The following is a 17,052-nucleotide window of genomic DNA, read 5'->3' on the forward strand; positions in this document are numbered from 1 at the left end:
GTGGTTCCAAACAACTTAGGGACCCAGGAAAGTGTGCTCTTCTTTGGTTATACTTTGCACCAAATATTCAATTTAGTTCTCTATAGCAAGTGAGTGTGATAAGTTTAATTGTCTAGCAAAGGTGTTTCTGTCCCTGAGCATTATTCTAATGCTTTTTACAGCCACCTTTGAATGTCCTCATCTGTTTCTTTTAAAATCATTTGGTATAGTGCACAATTCAATATTTTCACTTATAACCACTGAAGAATTGGGTACTAATATGAATCTATATATAACTTTTGTCCTGAAAATTTTCTAAGGTTCTATAAAACTAAAAAAAGTTTCAGTGTCTTATAATTTAGGTTGCATTTAGTTTAGACATCACAGTTTTATAGTAAGTTTTGTAGCTTATAACTTTGTTGTATCAGTAGAACTGTTAATATTTTCTAGTGGGATTTTCTGTAGTCTTTTGAAGTGATTTCATATGTGCCATGAATCTTAGATCCTGTAATCTATTTAGCACAGTAGCACCAGTGTTAGACTGCAAATAGTAGGAAAAGTAATTCTTTTCAGTCAAGATTGGTTTTGGATTTGCCTTTGGAATTCTTGAATAGTCTGTTGATTTTATTAGTATGTGAAAACAAGCAAAGTTCTGTAGCAAGGAATAAATACGGAGGCCTTAGGAATAGGATTTAAATGGTTTTCCATTTTGTATGCTTTTAAAAGACAAAATAGCTAAGTTTTTTAAATTTCTGGAAGTTACTATAGTTAAATAATTCAAATAAAAAATTACTGTAGCTATCACAAACCAAACTACTTTATCTGCTCCATTTGAAATGTATAGTGAAGGAAACAAAGAATGCAGTGTAAGGAGTATAAGAATTTTGGCTAGTTTAATTTGCTTGTTACAAGAGAATATATAGCAACTTTTAAATTTAGGAATAAAGCTGTTACTGTTTACACAAATAGTGTTAATTTTTTATGGTATTGTTTAACATTTGTAAACAAATGAATAGACTTGTAAGTGCGTAATGGTAGATATCAGTGTTTCTTAAACACTATTCCATTGTCTTGTTCTCTTGTGTTTTTTTTTAATTGAAACATAACCGGCATAACATTATATTAAGTTTCTACTCCAGTATAATGAAACTTTTCACTGGTGAGATCTGGCAGGTTGACAACTCCACTGTCAAATTTTATTCACAAACAGGTGTAAGGTTCTCTTTACCTACCTACCTACCTACCTACCTACCTACCTACCTACCTTCCTTCCTCCCTCTCTCCCTCCCTCCCTCCCTCCCTCCCTCCCTCCCTCCTTCCCTCCCTCCCTCCCTCCCTCCTTTCCTTCCATTCATTTTTGAGAGAGAGAGCGAATGCTTATATGCACATGCCCACGCAAGTAGGGGAGGGGCAGAAGGAGAGGGAGAAAGAGAATCCAAAACAGGCTCTATGCCCATCATGAAGCCCAACTTTGGGACTTGATCTCACAACCCTGAGATCATGACCTGAGCCAAAATCAAGAGTTGGACACCTAACCAACTGAGCCACCCAGGCACTCTAGCTATCTGTATTTCTGTGTAGATTTTTGCTTTTTCTTTTTATTATATAGGAATTTGGAATGGCATACAATGGTAAATCATTTTAGAATGCCATTCATAATATGAATGAGGTTTTTTGTAGCTCATGTTTTTCTACTAATAAACTGGTTGAAATGACTTAAAGTTTTATATAATGCTTTTTTTCATGATTATAAGCTCATTGATGTGTTTCTCAGAGTTGTAATCTATAATCTAAAAATCTTAGATTTTTAAGCAGCTTACTTTTAGGGAATGTTTGGATAGCTTACTGTTCACAAACTATTCGTAGAGGGGTAAGACAAAATCATTACTCTAAAAGACACGGAATGTTTTAAAGTCACATTTAAGGAAAGTCATGATCTTTTTTACTGCATTTTTAACCATTATAGATTTATTATTAAAACACACATACACATACAATACTTGTTTTTTTTTTTAAAGATTTTATTTATTTCTCTGACAGAGACACAGTGAGAGAGGGAACACAAGCAGGGGGAGTGGGAGAGGGAGAAGCAGGCTTCCCGCCGAGCAGGGAGCCTGAGGCGGGACTCGATCCCAGGACCCTAGGATCATGACCTGAGCCGAAGGCAGACGCTTAACGACTGAGCCACCCAGGTGCCCCAAAATACTTTTCTATTAATGCCTGAGCAATTACAGGCTTCTGGAAAATGAACTATGTCTACATTGGTAGTTAGAAAAGGAGTCTGTAGAGCTCTCAAATTTGTAAAAATTTTAATTTAGAATTAAATTTTGAAACATTTTATGTGGGTACTCTGAGAAGCATTGGTAAGAGTGTTAGCAAATCATCTTAGTCTATTGAAGATAGCACCTATTTTGTAGCCTAATATAAGGAATTATTTGTGCAGCTTAGTAGAGAATGCAGTGTGTTACCTAAGTGTTTAGAAATATCACTTTTATCCACATATCTGTAAATAGTAACACATCCATAGTGACTATATTGTGGTTTCCCTTCACAGATACCAAGTTGTGCTAGTACATCCAATATAAATAATTAATACCTGAAGTCTCAATGTAACATGGACATTAACAGTGATGACAGATAAATACAGACGCTTGGGAATCAAATACTAGGCGAAAAACACTTTTAAAAAGGTAAGAAAAAAATGTAATCTTAATTAAGGCCAAGGGGGCTTTAGTTAGTAGAAGTAATTGACTAAAGTTTCTTTTTCAGTGTATCAGGCTTTTAAGAAAGATATCTGGGTGATCCTGTCTATCATAATACTGTTAGAACTCAGCTGTAAGTATCAGTTCTTCTGTGAAAATGACAGTTGCAGATATCCTTGCCTTGTAAAAATACCATAATGGGTGAGGTTCCTATAGTAAACCCAATCCACAATGGGTAGAAGGTGGCCAACTGGAACTGGAATAAAGTGCTAGAATGGGCATGTCCATGTGTACTCAGAGACACATCTTAAATTGTGGATCCTCTGCCCCTGATGTTTGCCACCCCCACCACACACTATAGAATGTAACGTTTTGCCATGTTTGTGAAAGGCTTTCAAGGTTGGGTATTAAGGAGTTGGCAGTTGGAATCTTTGTTGTAAGATGAGTGAGTTTTCAAGTCAAGGGTTACTTTTTGTAGGATCATGTTTTCACTGTGTACCCTCCTTATGTTAACTTAGAATATTTCTTAATGTAGTATTAAATAATTTTATTTAGACAATTTTCCTACGTTGTGTTTTTCACGAATTTACAGGCGATATTTGGGAGAGGTTGCATCTGTAGATATTAGATATTAGTACTGATCTCCTAGCTTACTAAAACTGTAATGTTTATTTTTACTAGGCAGTAACTCTAGTTCACAAGGTTTGTTAACTGCATCAGTTTTAAAATTGTAATCCTTCACTGTGAAAATCTTTTAGAATATCTACTTTTAGAATATTTACTTTCATGTTTATAATAAAGTGACAGGCTGCATCATAAACATCACTAGTCTTTTCCCTGGTGTTCCTCCTTGTTTCCAGATGGGCACTTATGATAACCATTTAGCCAGATTCTCTGAAAAGGATATCATATATACATTATTATAAAGTAAAACTCTTAATTAAAGAGACTGTCCAAGAAATGGAGTATACTTAGATTAATTAAAATATCTGGCCAACTGGGTACTAAAAGCAGAAAATCCATATTGTTTTTGTCCTAGTTGAAAATCCATATGCCAAAAATATTAGAAATTTTTCATGATAATAGAGTCTTAAGGCACTTTAGTAATCATCAGGGTTATCATACAGATGTTTGAAGACTTAGTTGATTCTTTGGTATGCATAACTTAAATTATTTTTGTTGTTCAGTCCCAGTTTTGAATACTTGAAGGCCAAAGTTTGGGAGGGCCTCTAGAATAAGAGTAAGAGATTTAAAATTCTGTGTGAGTAATTTTATCAAAGGCAGTCTTTGGGTCACCTCAACAAAATATTGCCCGTAGACTCTAGAGAAGAGTGGAGTCACATTTTGATGCAAACTGGTAATAAGTTGTTATGAGGATTCAGTATATTTCAAGGTCTTTTTGGTTTGTTTTTGTTGGTTTTTAAAAATCTTTTCCAGTTTCTTGGTATCTCTGAGGCTACAGAGTTATTAAGATGTTACTATGAATAGATATTCTGTTATCTGCTGTTTCCTCTTATAGAAGGGGTAAATCTATTAGCATAAGTTAATTTGTTTCTTTAATTTTTTTTTTATTATTTTATTTTAAAGAAAGGAATTTAGGAGGTTCTAGTATTCTCCATGGCTGAAGCTGAGAGTCTGAAACCCTGATGCTTAAGCTCTATTCTAGATCATAGCTCCAACTCCTTCAGGATATAAAGAAAAGAGATAATATTTCCACAATGATAGATCTTTGGTTGTACAGGTAAGTTACTTAGTTTTGCAGTAGTGAAGAAAACTATAGTTTGATATTTTTTGTGGGAGGGTTGACTTGTTACATTTCTATACTTTCTTCTGCATGGCATTTTGTGCAGTCTGGCTGGCAGTTCATAAGAATGTGGAGCTATAGGGAATGGGTTAGGGATGAAATATTTTCCCACTCTTCCTAACAGGGGTATAAATGAAGTGACTAAGTACACTGGAATCTCGAGAGCATTATACCTGTCTTTGACACCCTAGGTATTTTTGATTCAAGGGGCATTATGAAATTCCTTGACTTCTACTTCTCCCCAGTTTTTTTTTAAAGCATGTATTCATTCAGCTTTCTGTCAATGTATCTATGTTATCTATATCTATCTGTCTCTCTTAATGGGGAAGAAAGAAGAGATCACTTTATGTAAGGCAATACATGATAGAATTCACAGCTTCAAAACACAAATATTAAGAACTTTAAGTTGAATTGCATAGGTGGGTTCCCATGTTTCACTCTCCTACTTTTAACCTGATAGTGGTAATTGCTCAGCTGAAGAAATTTGTCTTAAAAAAATTGCATGACAAGGATGGTCTGAACCGTTACTAAGCAACTCATGTTTATGTTCTAGGTAGAAATCATATTGGTAACACTTTCCAGTTGCTCTTGCTCTTTTTGCCTTTCACTTTGGTTTGGTATGGTATCATGACCAGTTTCCTAAAAATTGTTCAATTAATGAAACTAAATATTGTGATGATAAATACTGGCTAGAACGTTGATGTTAATGGACGATTGCCAGTCCCTCAATTCCCAAAATAAACCATACTACTTTAGTAATTATAGTGGAGCAGAAGGTTATAGGCATTATCTTTGAAAAATCTTTTTGAGATTTCTTTCTCATAAGTAAAGGTGATAGCTAGAGTAGTGTTTCATTAGGTGGACCGTTTTAGTTTAATGTTTATTCCTTTTAGTTCATATTGATGCAGTTCTGCAGATGGGATCACAGAGCTGGACATTTATGATCTGAAATGCAGCTGATACTGTTTCAGAATCCTACAGTTAGATTTGAGGTATAAGTAGATTCAAATTTGGGGGGAGGATAGTTCAACAGCACAGATGAGATGTTAGAATTATAGGTAGGATTTGGGGCTTAATATGAATAGACAGGTTGAAATTTGGTTGACTGTCCTTGATGTGCTCTCCAATAGGATGAAAGCTTATAAGGGTGGAGAAGAAAGGATGGGAGTCTATTTAATTCTAGTGATGAGTTGGTCATATTCTCTTCTGTTCTAGGAAGTGCCATATTCATTAGATGGTAGATAACATAGGAAAAACTTCATTCTAGTTGCTAGATTGCGTTTTGCCATATGAATATGTTAACTAACAGTTTCTCTTAATTCTGAAATTAGAGTGATTGAATTTCTAGTTCTAGTTGGGTGCTGGCTAAGGTTTTCACCATGTGCCTCCTATTTAGTTAACTAGCAAGGGTATTTTCTGAGATACTTAGTTTGTAAATAAGTTCCTTTCTGTTCCCTTAGTAATTTAATTTTTAGCAGGAATATAATTTTGTGCTCCAAACCTCTTCACTGAATTTCTTCAGTAACTGTATTATGCAGCTAAAATGAGGAAGACAACTGCTTTAGTCTATAATACTTAGCTAAGCATGGCAAAACAACTTTGAGACTTGGTTGAGATAATTAGGACAGATTTAGTCCCTTTTTGGTAATCGAAATTTGCGCTGTTTATTAGATAACTACAGAAAGTATGTGCCTTTATATATGCCTATTCAAAATAGAAAAGATGAAGAAAAAGGTTAGAACAGAAGAAAACAAAATCAGAGGGAAGAGTGTTTAAATTTCATTTAGTCTTCAGAATTTTTACCATTTATTACCTTAAGCGCATGCAGTATGTTAATGTCAGGCAAGAGACTGAGTCCTCTCTTCGGTACTAGTTCAGCCAAAGTAATCATGGCTTTATTTATAAATTTTTATTACTAGACTCAAATAAGGAATTAAAGGATATATTATACAGAGATCTAATTTAGTTTGAACCTGATGACTGTATTATTTTAAAAGAATACTGTCTGGATGTAGTGGTCTAAGTCAGTGCTTCTCAAATCCTGATCGGCATGTAAATCACCTGGGAATCTGATTAATTGGTCGGTCTGGGGCAGGGCCTGATATTCTGCATTTCCAGCAAGCTTCCAAGAGTTGCCATGATGCTGGTTCTCAGGCCACACTTGGGAGTTTGCAAGAGTTTGAGGTACCAAAAGGGTCCTTGTATAAAACAAGTTCGCTTTAAATGTGGCTCAATGGCACGGGATTTGAGAACTGTTACTAAAATGGACTTTATTGTGGTTGATGAATGGAATAAAAATGCTTTTTAGGGATGAGAAGAAACAAAAAGAGGTTTCATCTTTCATATTAATCAGTGTTTTGATCCCTGGAATAGTGAAGAAATAGGCCCTCATTAAGGTGGTGTTTTACAATTATACATATTATGTATACATGTATAATCCTATGTAATAGGATATCCTATGTAACATATATAACCTTATATGTTCTTTACAAGTAACTGAGTAGTAATAATAAGAAGTTTATTTTATTAATAATGACAAGGCAGAGATTTTGCTTTCATTTAGATTGGTGTGGAAAGAAAAGGGCTAGGGGTGCCTGTTACTGGAATCCTTTGAAGTTTATATGCCCTATTTGACATTACATTTTAAAAAGTAAAGATTAAGAGATTCTTTTTGTGTGTTTATAAAATATTACTATTGACAGTTATTTTTGAATCATAAATTATGAATATAATCAATTTTTGAATAATTATGAATATAATTAGTGTTAAATATATTTGCATTAGATTTTGTAAGTAAAGTTTAAATATGTTTCTTTGTGTATTTACATAGGTAATTAATATTTAAAAATCAATAACCTTCAAATTTGAGAGTTCCATATTTGGGTATATGAAACAAATAAACTGATTTTAACATTTTTTAGTTTGTGCTTTTTTGAAATATTTGAAATTTAACTTGAATTTTTTGTAATTAAAAGTGGGTATTTATGGGACATTCAGTATTTATTACCTGTGATTTAAAATAGACTGTAATCTTCATGACAAGATTTAAGCAAAAGAGAATTACATGTCACATCCCTCTAATGAATCCCAAAATAGTAAAAGTTTACTATGTGAAATGTATTTCTAACTTCTGATTGGTGTCCTGTATTTGCTGTTCATGAGATGGCTGTGGAATTCTCTAGAACAAATTATCATACTCTATCTAATCCCAGGGCTGGTTTTGTGAGTCTTGTAAGATTTTCAAAAATTGTTAATTAAAAATTGAAAAATATGCCTTACTCTGAAACGAAATTAAACTCAGTCAACTTACATATTTTTTAGGAAACTTAAATTCATTTGTCAGCAGGCAGAAACAGGAAGACAGTTCCCTTTAATGTTTCTTTTTTTTTGTATGTGGCAGCATGTTGCTATGGCTTCTGTAGTTCTTCATAACCTTTCTACTGTTAAACACTTCTAGTTGAGGCAAAGGAGAGATTATATTTGGTTTGCAGGGGAAGGGGTAGAATGGCATTTGGAGGGTTTATATGAGAAGGAGACTATGGGAAGCATGGCAAAGGGAGGTGGGAGGGTACTATGAAACTACCTACTACAGCCATTATTGGCCTCTTTCTCTATCCATCCTACACCCCATTTGGAAGTTAAGCAGTGAAGTGGCAGATTATCTTGTGAAAGCTAAACAGAAGAGGAAGAGAAGAATGGATACTTGAAATGTTAATAGCTCCTTTATTCTGCTTTATGGGAGAACCTTTGGAAAATAATAACCACTCACAGTTTATCCAGATGGATCAATCAGGGCATTTTTCAATTTCCCTTGCATTTCTATCTTAGAAACACCAAACATCCACACCAGAAAACCAGCTTATCTCCCAACATGCGTCAAAACTGTGGCATATACGTATATACAGGAATTCAAAGGAGAAAGTGGGGTTATATATGTGTAGTCCTGATTTCTTAGATGTAATATTTGCTTTGGGGCTCCTTTTCTTTTTCTTCCATCCTCTTCAGAATACTTCCTTTCACTTGCTGATTTATGGCTGTACTTCTAGAGACTAGGGAGATTTGGTTTTGCTCTGTTTTCTTTTAGCTGTTGGAAGCTAGGATTGTGATACTATTCATCTGCTTGATTACAAAAATTCTACTGCAACCAAAATTTTTTGGATGTCACATAGTTTGTCATCAAAGGATTTGACCAAAAACTCATTTTTGGTCTGCTCTGCTCTACCACTTTACCTCCCAGGAATGTTTTGAGAAAACATAAGAAATGATTGGAATAGTTTTTGTGATAATTGCTATCTAAATTCAAGGGTATTATTTTAATAACCAAGATGAAATCCTGTCTTTCAGGGAAATCTTTTCTGGGCCCTTTGTGCCTGTGTATCTGAGAGGCAGATACACAGGAGGCAGGTTAAGGGCATGGTCTCTAGAGCCCTGCCCTGCCACTTAAGTGTGTGGCTTTGGACAGATCACTTAAACGGTACAGATACCTCACCCTCCTCATTTGTAAAGTAGGGATGATAATAGCACCTATCTTAATTGGTGTGAGACTTAAGTGAGTCAATGTATGTAAAGCATATAGAACAATTCCTGGAACATATTAAGTGTCATGTAATTGTTAGCTATTATTAATATCGTTTTTGGAAATATTAATAAAAGAAATTATATCACATAATTTATTAATATTGGCTATACTTGGATTTAAAAGTTAATAGCTTTATGCTTTTGTTTTAGGTATATTAACTATTACCTTTTTCTCATTATTTTGTTTACATTTTTGAAGGTTTCCCAATGAGTGGATCATGATGACCGTATTGTAGGGACTTGCCATAGTATGGCTGCTTCCCGATCTACTCGTGTTACAAGATCAACAGTGGGGTTAAACGGCTTGGATGAATCTTTTTGTGGTAGAACTTTAAGGAATCGTAGCATTGCTCACCCTGAAGAAATCTCTTCTCATTCTCAAGTACGATCAAGATCACCAAAGAAGAGACCAGAGCCTGTGCAGATTCAGAAAGGAAATAATAATGGAAGAACTACTGATTTAAAACAGCAAAGTACTCGAGAATCATGGGTAAGCCCTAGGAAAAGAGGACTTTCTTCTTCAGAAAAAGATACCATAGAAAGGCAGGCTGTAGAAAATTGTGAGAGAAGGCAAACAGAACCTGTTTCACCAGTTTTAAAAAGAATTAAGCGTTGTCTTAGATCTGAAGCACCAAACAGTTCAGAAGAAGATTCGCCTATAAAATCAGACAAGGAGTCAGTAGAACAGAGGAATACAGTAGTGGACAATGATGCAGATTTTCAAGGGACTAAACGAGCTTGTCGATGTCTTATACTGGATGATTGTGAGAAAAGGGAAATTAAAAAGGTGAATGTCAGTGAGGAAGGGCCACTTAATTCTGCAGTAGTTGAAGAAATCACAGGCTATTTGGCTGTCAATGGTGTTGATGACAGTGATTCAGCTGTTATAAACTGTGATGACTGTCAGCCTGATGGGAACACTAAACAAAATAGCACTGGTTCATATGTGTTGCAGGAAAAGTCAGTAGCTGAAAATGGGGATTCGGATACCCACACTTCAATGTTCCTTGATAGTAGGAAGGAGGACAGTTATATAGACCATAACGTGCCTTGCACAAATTCAGAAGTGCAGGTCAAGTTGGAGGACCACAAAATAGTAACTGCCTGCCTGCCTGTGGAACATGTTAATCAGCTGACTACTGAGCCAGCTACAGGCCCCTTTTCTGAAATTCAGTCATCCTTAAGGGATTCTGAGGAGGAAGTAGATGTGGTGGGAGATAGCAGTGCCTCAAAAGAGCAGTGTAATGAAAACACCAATAACGCCCTGGACACAAGTCTTGAGAGTATGCCAGTCTCTGGAGAACCAGAATCTTCTGTTCTAGACTGTGTTTCAGCTCAAATGATGTCTTTATCAGAACCTCAAGAACATCGATATACTCTGAGAACTTCACCACGAAGGGCGGCCCCTACCAGAGGTAGTCCCACTAAAAACAGTTCTCCTTGCAGAGAAAATGGACAATTTGAGGAGAATAATCTTAGTCCCAATGAAACAAACGCAACTGTTAGTGATAACATAAGTGAATCTCCCACAAATCCTGATGAAATTTCTCAGAATGAAAAAGGAATATTTTGTGACTCTGAAAATTATGGGAGTGAAGGACTAAGTAAGCCACCCTCAGAGGCAAGACTTAATATTGGACATTTGCCATCTGCCAAAGAGAGTGCCAATCCGCACAATACAGAAGAAGAAGATGATGATCCTGATGTTTATTACTTTGAATCAGATCATGTGGCACTGAAACACAACAAAGAGTATGTGTAAATATGGTAACCATGAATTCTGCTTTGTTTATTATTCCCCCACGTTTTCAGTATCTGTTCATAAATGTCTATTCATAGCATTTTTATTATAGCTAAGATTAATGCTTTAGCTGAAATTTTAGGTTTAACATAATGATTATCTCAACTCTTAAAAAAACTCCAAAAAAAAGAAAGACTTTAAAACTCAACTTTATTACTCTTCTCAATGGCTATATGGTTTTTCTAGTTTTGATATTTCACACATCTCAAATAGAAAAGACATGGAAACGTGGTTGATGGCGTTTTTGTTTATTAATAAGTTTTGTACCATTTCAGTTAATTTGTAAAATGGAAACATCTTTAGTTTTCACAATACACTTTGGATGTATAGTTGTAGAGCTTTATGTGCCTTCCAGACAGCGTAGAACAATTAATGAGTGCTTAGACATTATATAGATGAGGGAAATCTGGCAGGCTATCTAATTTCCAATTAAAACTTTTCATTTAAAATGTACTTTATGCATTACCTTTGACTTTCGTGATTTGCAGAAATAGATATTACTATTAAAACTATGATAGGTAATTGTATATTGTAATTAGCACATTAGCAAGAGTTATAGTTGGCTCTATAGTTTACATAAAGTATTTGAGATAACTTTCTCCTGATTCTAAATTAGAAGGGGAGGCTATCTTAAAATGCTGTCATTTAGCCTTTGTAATGAAGGTACTTTTAAAAATAGGATGTCCAAATTTATCACAGTTTTGCTTAGATTTGCTTTAAAGTATTCTGGGTAGTAACACAAATGAATTGGAGCTAACTCTGAATAATCCTGAAAGGAACATTAATGAACAGTGAACAGTGCTTATCATGAATATCGGGATCAAAAACAGTAAAAGACATATATGAGTTAATCACCTTTACTCCTACAAAGTAAGCTTTTGAATTACTAGCACAGATTTTATAGGCTGTGGGAAAACACTGATTTGAGAAAACTTTGTAATGTTCTTATTGTGACAATTCCCAGATTCTGGTATGTATCAGATCAAAATAACCCAAATCCTAGTTGTGGACCATGACATAATATGGTGGCCTTTTAGCATGTTTCTTCTCTGAAAATTTTCCTTTTTTTTTAATAAAAGGTATTTTACTAGTTTAGTAGAGAGGTCATTTTATCCAAGCATTTTATTCATTCATTTTGTAAAACGGTTAACATTTTTATGTATTTGAAACATTTGAAGTCCAATTTGAGGTAGAAAACTCAATAAATGAATAAGTGAAGTTTTTTCCAATTTCAGATAGAGTTCTTACCATTAGTATTATGCATTAGTTTTTAAAAACAGAGTTGTTATCTGCAGGCAAAAGCAGCAGAGCATATGCTAGAGAAAAACCAAGAACTCAAGAAGTGTACATTTTAATAAAATGATACTCAATTCTGTTCTTTTTATTGTTTCTTTGGCAAAGAGATGCTCTCTTAAGGCTTAGCTGGTATATTGATGGAAAATATTTTCCCATTAATTCATTATGTTACATTTTTTGTTGGAGCTCTCCTGATGATCATTCTCAGGGATGATAAACCTATAAAACAATTGTCTAAAGATAGTGGCCATAACATTTAAAGAGTAATGTTCCATATTCTTAAGCCTTTGAGAATGAGAACAATATAGTTTCATGGGTTTCTCACGGTGTGCAAAGTCCTTTGGAATTTGGATGGTAGTTGCTTTTTTGGGGACAGTATTTTCAGTTTAATGCCTCATTCGGTGACGTTGGGCAAAAGAAATAACTCCTCCTTGCTTTTTTGCCTTCCTCCAGTCCTTTGAAGGTAGCACCTTTAGACACTTCACTTTTAACTTTTTTTCCTCCGACGGAAGCATATTGGGAAGAGTGAGATGGAGTGAGAGCGTCTTGATTAGCATCTTGGTTAGAGATAATTTAAAGAAAATTGAGAGAGGATGTTTGATCATGTTAGATGTAATCTCTTTTCAGTAACGTACTTCTTCCTTTGCTTTTTGTTTAGAGCCGAGAGTTGGTTGGATATAATGTTGGCTTTTTTTTTTTTTTTTACCCAAATTGTCATTGTAAAAAATAGCATCATGATACCCATCTTGTGCTTTGAGGTCTCAAGTTAATTTCTATCGGTTTGAAAATGCATTTGGGGTAAAGAAAAAAAGATAAATGGGTAGATGGAATAATACTCTCCTGCACACGCAGGTGCACACATACACCCCCATCAAATATTTTTTTTTCTTTCTTATTCTCTTCATGCTAGTAAATTTCCCCAGATAAGTGCCTTTGAAACTGGGAATTGGGCATTGCCCAGATTATACATGAATATCTTTACCAGTAGGGAGTGAATACTTCCTGATGGCCAGATTCAAAAATATGTTATTGATAGAAAACACTGAGCAGGCATATTTCTTTATCCAGAGCCGAGAGAACATGGCTCTTCTCATTCCATTTGCAACTCTTCTCTAAATTAACACTGATTAATCAGCAACCTTCAATCCTACCATTTAGCCTAAAATTTATCTGTCTTATTTGCAAGGGTATTACATATAGGGTCATCTAATGACTTGTAAATTTTTGAAAAGATATTATGTGTAGAATCCTAGCCTTAGACCTGATTCATGGTAATTAGACCATAGGCCAGAGAAATGAATTTGTGGGCATTCTGGATACTTAACCCTGTTTCCTCTCTAGATGCCATCTCTCTTATTCACATACACCCACAGTGTGCTTTTATATATTTATTTTTCCAAATGGAGAACTCTACTAGGAACAAGGGAAGGGGGACTGAAGATTATCTTTTTTTCCTGGCAAGATTCCAGGTGTGGATTATTTCATGAAATGTGAGTGGGTGGAGAATCAGAAGAAATACACTTTGTCTAAAAACTCTGGTCTTCAAGGTTGAAAGATTCTGTTAAAGTGGTAGATAATACCCAGTGACTCCCTTTTGGGCCTAAATAGCCAGACTGACTGAGATCATGTATTTAACTGTGATTTGCCTTTTCTCTTTGGGAATTGACCTTTTGTGGATTTTGAATCAGAAGTATTGAATCAGGTCTCTCAGATTTGAAGTTCTGGCTCTAGGGAGAGCAGGTATGGAAGATTTTAGGTCCTGGGTTTTAATGTTTCAGAGCTTTTTTTCCCAATTCACAAGGCCAGTCACTGGGAAATAAATATTCAAAAGAAAATGTGTTTTGGTCAATTTTCTCTGAATTCTCATTGTACAAGAATACTTAAGTAAATTATTTGAAGGGCCTTGGATAGCTTCATTTAAAGATCCTATAACTTTTCATAAACAGGCAGAGGATGAAAAGTCAGATTAAGAGTTTTTGGATTCTTGAGGTCTTCTGAAGGGTTAACTCATTGATAAGATTATTAATGTTTATACCAGTTTTCAAGTTTCTAGATAATGAAAGTATAAGAATAAGCTAGTTACTGCTTATCAAAAGAGTATTGCTCATATAGTCTGTAGGGAAGAAATTTTCAAGCCATATTAAAGAATATTTATGGGAATTGTATTTTTAAACTTGGTTCTCTGAAAACAATGTACTTCAAATAATATGATACGTCCTTTTATACTACGCTTATGTGAATCATTTGATATCTTCATTAGTTTCAGAAACTGCATAGAGAAAATCCTCATCAGGTCTTATTGTAGATTCACTTTCTTTGAGACTACTTTTACTGTTTGTCTAAGTTTCTCTCGAGGGGCCAGAAGGCTCCAGGACTAGGGATGGATTTTGCTTAGAAAGCAATAGAGGAGTCATCCTGCCCTAGATAAAATAATGTTACATTTGTACTTTGCTTCATAAGGTACAAAGTGATTTCCTCTAGTTTCTCATTTGGCACCCACTACAACTCAGAAGTAGATAGCATAGGTGGCATTATACAGTCCCCATTTCCTAACTTATAATTAAGGTTTTATTTTTTTTCCTTTTTTTTTTATTATGTTGTATCAATCACCGTACATTACATCATTAGTTTTTGATGAAGTGTTCCATGATTCATTGTTTGCGTATAACACCCAGTGCTCCATGCAGAACGTGCCCTCTTTAATACCCATCACCAGGCTAACCCATCCCCCTACCCCCCTCCCCTCTAGAACCCTCTGTTTCTCAGAGTCCATAGTCTCTCATGGTTTGTCTCCCCTTCCGATTCCCCCCCTTCATTTTTCCCTTCCTGCTATCTTTTTTTTTTTTTTTTCTTTTTAACATATAATGTATTATTTGTTTCAGAGGTACAGGTCTGTGATTCAACAGTCTTACACAATTCACAGCGCTTGGAGGGTATGTGCTATAATTAAGGTTTTGAAGTTACTTATTGAAATTCTGAGAACTACTGGTAGATATAGGACTAGAACTCCCATATTCTAATTCATAGTCAGAATTACTCCTGGTTATCTAAGGGAGCAGATACTGGGTACTCAGTTTTCAAAATTCTTTAGTATGAGTTTAAGCTCTGTAATTGTAATGATTATCTGGTTTTATCTGTCAGAGAATCAGCATTATAGGTAAGTAACCTGTTCTCTTTATTGGATGAAATGTTTTCATGTTCATGGTTTTAAAGAATATTCTGTTAGTGTGTCTGTGAAAAATAATTGCCCTGTACGAATTGGGTATATAAAACTACTTGCTACAGCTTGACTTTAAATAGATAATTTGGATAATTTGCAAAAATACTTTGGGGGATGTTTAGAATGCAATTGAGTATATTAAAGTCAGAGATTACTAGGGAAAACTCATGCATAGTGTACCTTCTCAACTAATTGGAAGAAGCTGTGGAATATAACAGCCAGAGTGGCCCCAGTAGTTTGGCACAAAATTTAATGAGGGGAGGGAAATAACTGTCCTTAATATAAAATTTTTGGTTGTAAGAGATACAGTATGCCATTGACTACTCAAAATCATCAGTGCAGTGAACTCTTGGTTTTTTCCTTTGAATGTCAGCATCTTTTATTTCAAGTGATGTAAATGGTTTATAAAAGTGATTCTCTGTTGTAATCCAAGTGTATTTGTACCTGAGTATAATTTAACTTTTTCTTCATTTAGGGTCATTTTTGCTGACAGAGGTCATGAGTGATACTTTCTGCCATCACTGCCAGAATATCTCTGTTTTTGCTTTTGTTAAATGATTTGGACTCTGCTTTTTATGCTCTTATAACTTAGATTCTTTTCTGTGTTCTGGAAGTTCTGTGACTTTTTATAATTTTCTTCTTCAGTTTTGTTGACTTTCATTTTGTTGTCACTAGTGCTATGATGCTACCTTCCTCTAGTAACTCAACCTTCCCTTCTAATTGAGTGCTTTTATTTCTCTTTAAACTTGGAAATCAGAATAACCAAGCTTGTTAGAATTTTGTCTCATGATTCTTGAGTGATGCACTGAGGAATTTCTCTTTGAATGCCTGGATAAGCATTAGTGCAAGGAGATGTGTTGTTTTTTTTTTTTTTTAAAGATTTTATTTATTTATTCATGAGAGACAGAGAGAAACAGAGGGAGAAGCAGGCTCCCAAGGAGCGGGAAGCCCGATGCGGGACTCGATCCCAGGACCCTGGGATCATGACCTGAGCCGAAGGCAGACGCCCAACCATCTGAGCCACCCAGGCGCCCAGATGTTTGTTTTAATTGTGTGTTTTCTTGTTTGCTTTCTGGTTTAGAGGCTGTGTCTTACATAAGTAAACAGGTTTCTAAATTCTGGATAGAGAAACAACAGTTATTCTTTATATATGGCAATACATTCTCATTAGCAATAAAACCCATTTAAAACAATTACCATTTATTTGAGACTAGTTGAAGCTTAGCCTTTAGTTGCAGGAACTTTATTTTAGTAGTTTTTTTGTAGGCTCAAAAATGTTTTTACATATTGGTAAGCAGGCTGTACCATTTATGTGTTTCTGTGATGACTCATGTCATCAGATATTATATTTAGTAATACATAAGAAGATCTGTCTTGTGACTTTTCTGCTTCTATCTTCAGTGAGGTCTGTGTACCGCTATTTCTTTTACATTATCATGGAAAGCTGCTTCTGCTTTTCTCTTGAATCTCTGATTTTAACGTAGAGAAATTTGTAAAGTGGTGGGAAGAGACTGAGCAGTTTGTTCGGGACACTCTTAGTAGGCAGAATTCTCTGTAGTGTGTTACGATTTAATTTTCACGTATCTAGTAATATGTGTATAGTAGACACTTGAAATATGTTGAGGATTTGGATTTTGTTCTCTTTCTTTAAAAAAGTATTGAAATTTGTTCT

At 34.9% G+C, this 17,052-nt stretch overlaps 1 protein-coding gene across 11 annotated transcripts in view; it reads left to right on the forward strand.

The window, feature by feature from the left end:
* ZZZ3 (zinc finger ZZ-type containing 3) overlaps positions 1-17,052 on the forward strand; it is a 110,372-nt gene that overhangs the window by 36,800 nt on the left and 56,520 nt on the right. For 6 of the 11 annotated variants that reach the window (XM_045897384.3, XM_064588962.1, XM_064588961.1 and 3 more), the window contains 3 exons: positions 2,534-2,669; positions 4,269-4,422; positions 9,263-10,815. In XM_045897384.3, the coding sequence (XP_045753340.1) occupies positions 9,314-10,815 (1,502 nt within the window). In that variant the 5' untranslated portion in view covers positions 2,534-2,669; positions 4,269-4,422; positions 9,263-9,313. Of the gene's footprint in view, positions 1-2,533; positions 2,670-2,748; positions 2,815-4,268; positions 4,423-9,262; positions 10,816-17,052 lie in introns of all 11 variants that reach the window. The other 5 variants (XM_064588957.1, XM_064588965.1, XM_064588964.1 and 2 more) reach the window with 5 other exon arrangements.

This window comes from Mirounga angustirostris, unplaced genomic scaffold, assembly GCF_029215605.1.
Source record: "Mirounga angustirostris isolate CCGP_5_RB_7025 unplaced genomic scaffold, mMirAng1.0.hap1 SCAF_4, whole genome shotgun sequence".
In the NCBI taxonomy this organism is placed as follows: domain Eukaryota; kingdom Metazoa; phylum Chordata; class Mammalia; order Carnivora; family Phocidae; genus Mirounga; species Mirounga angustirostris.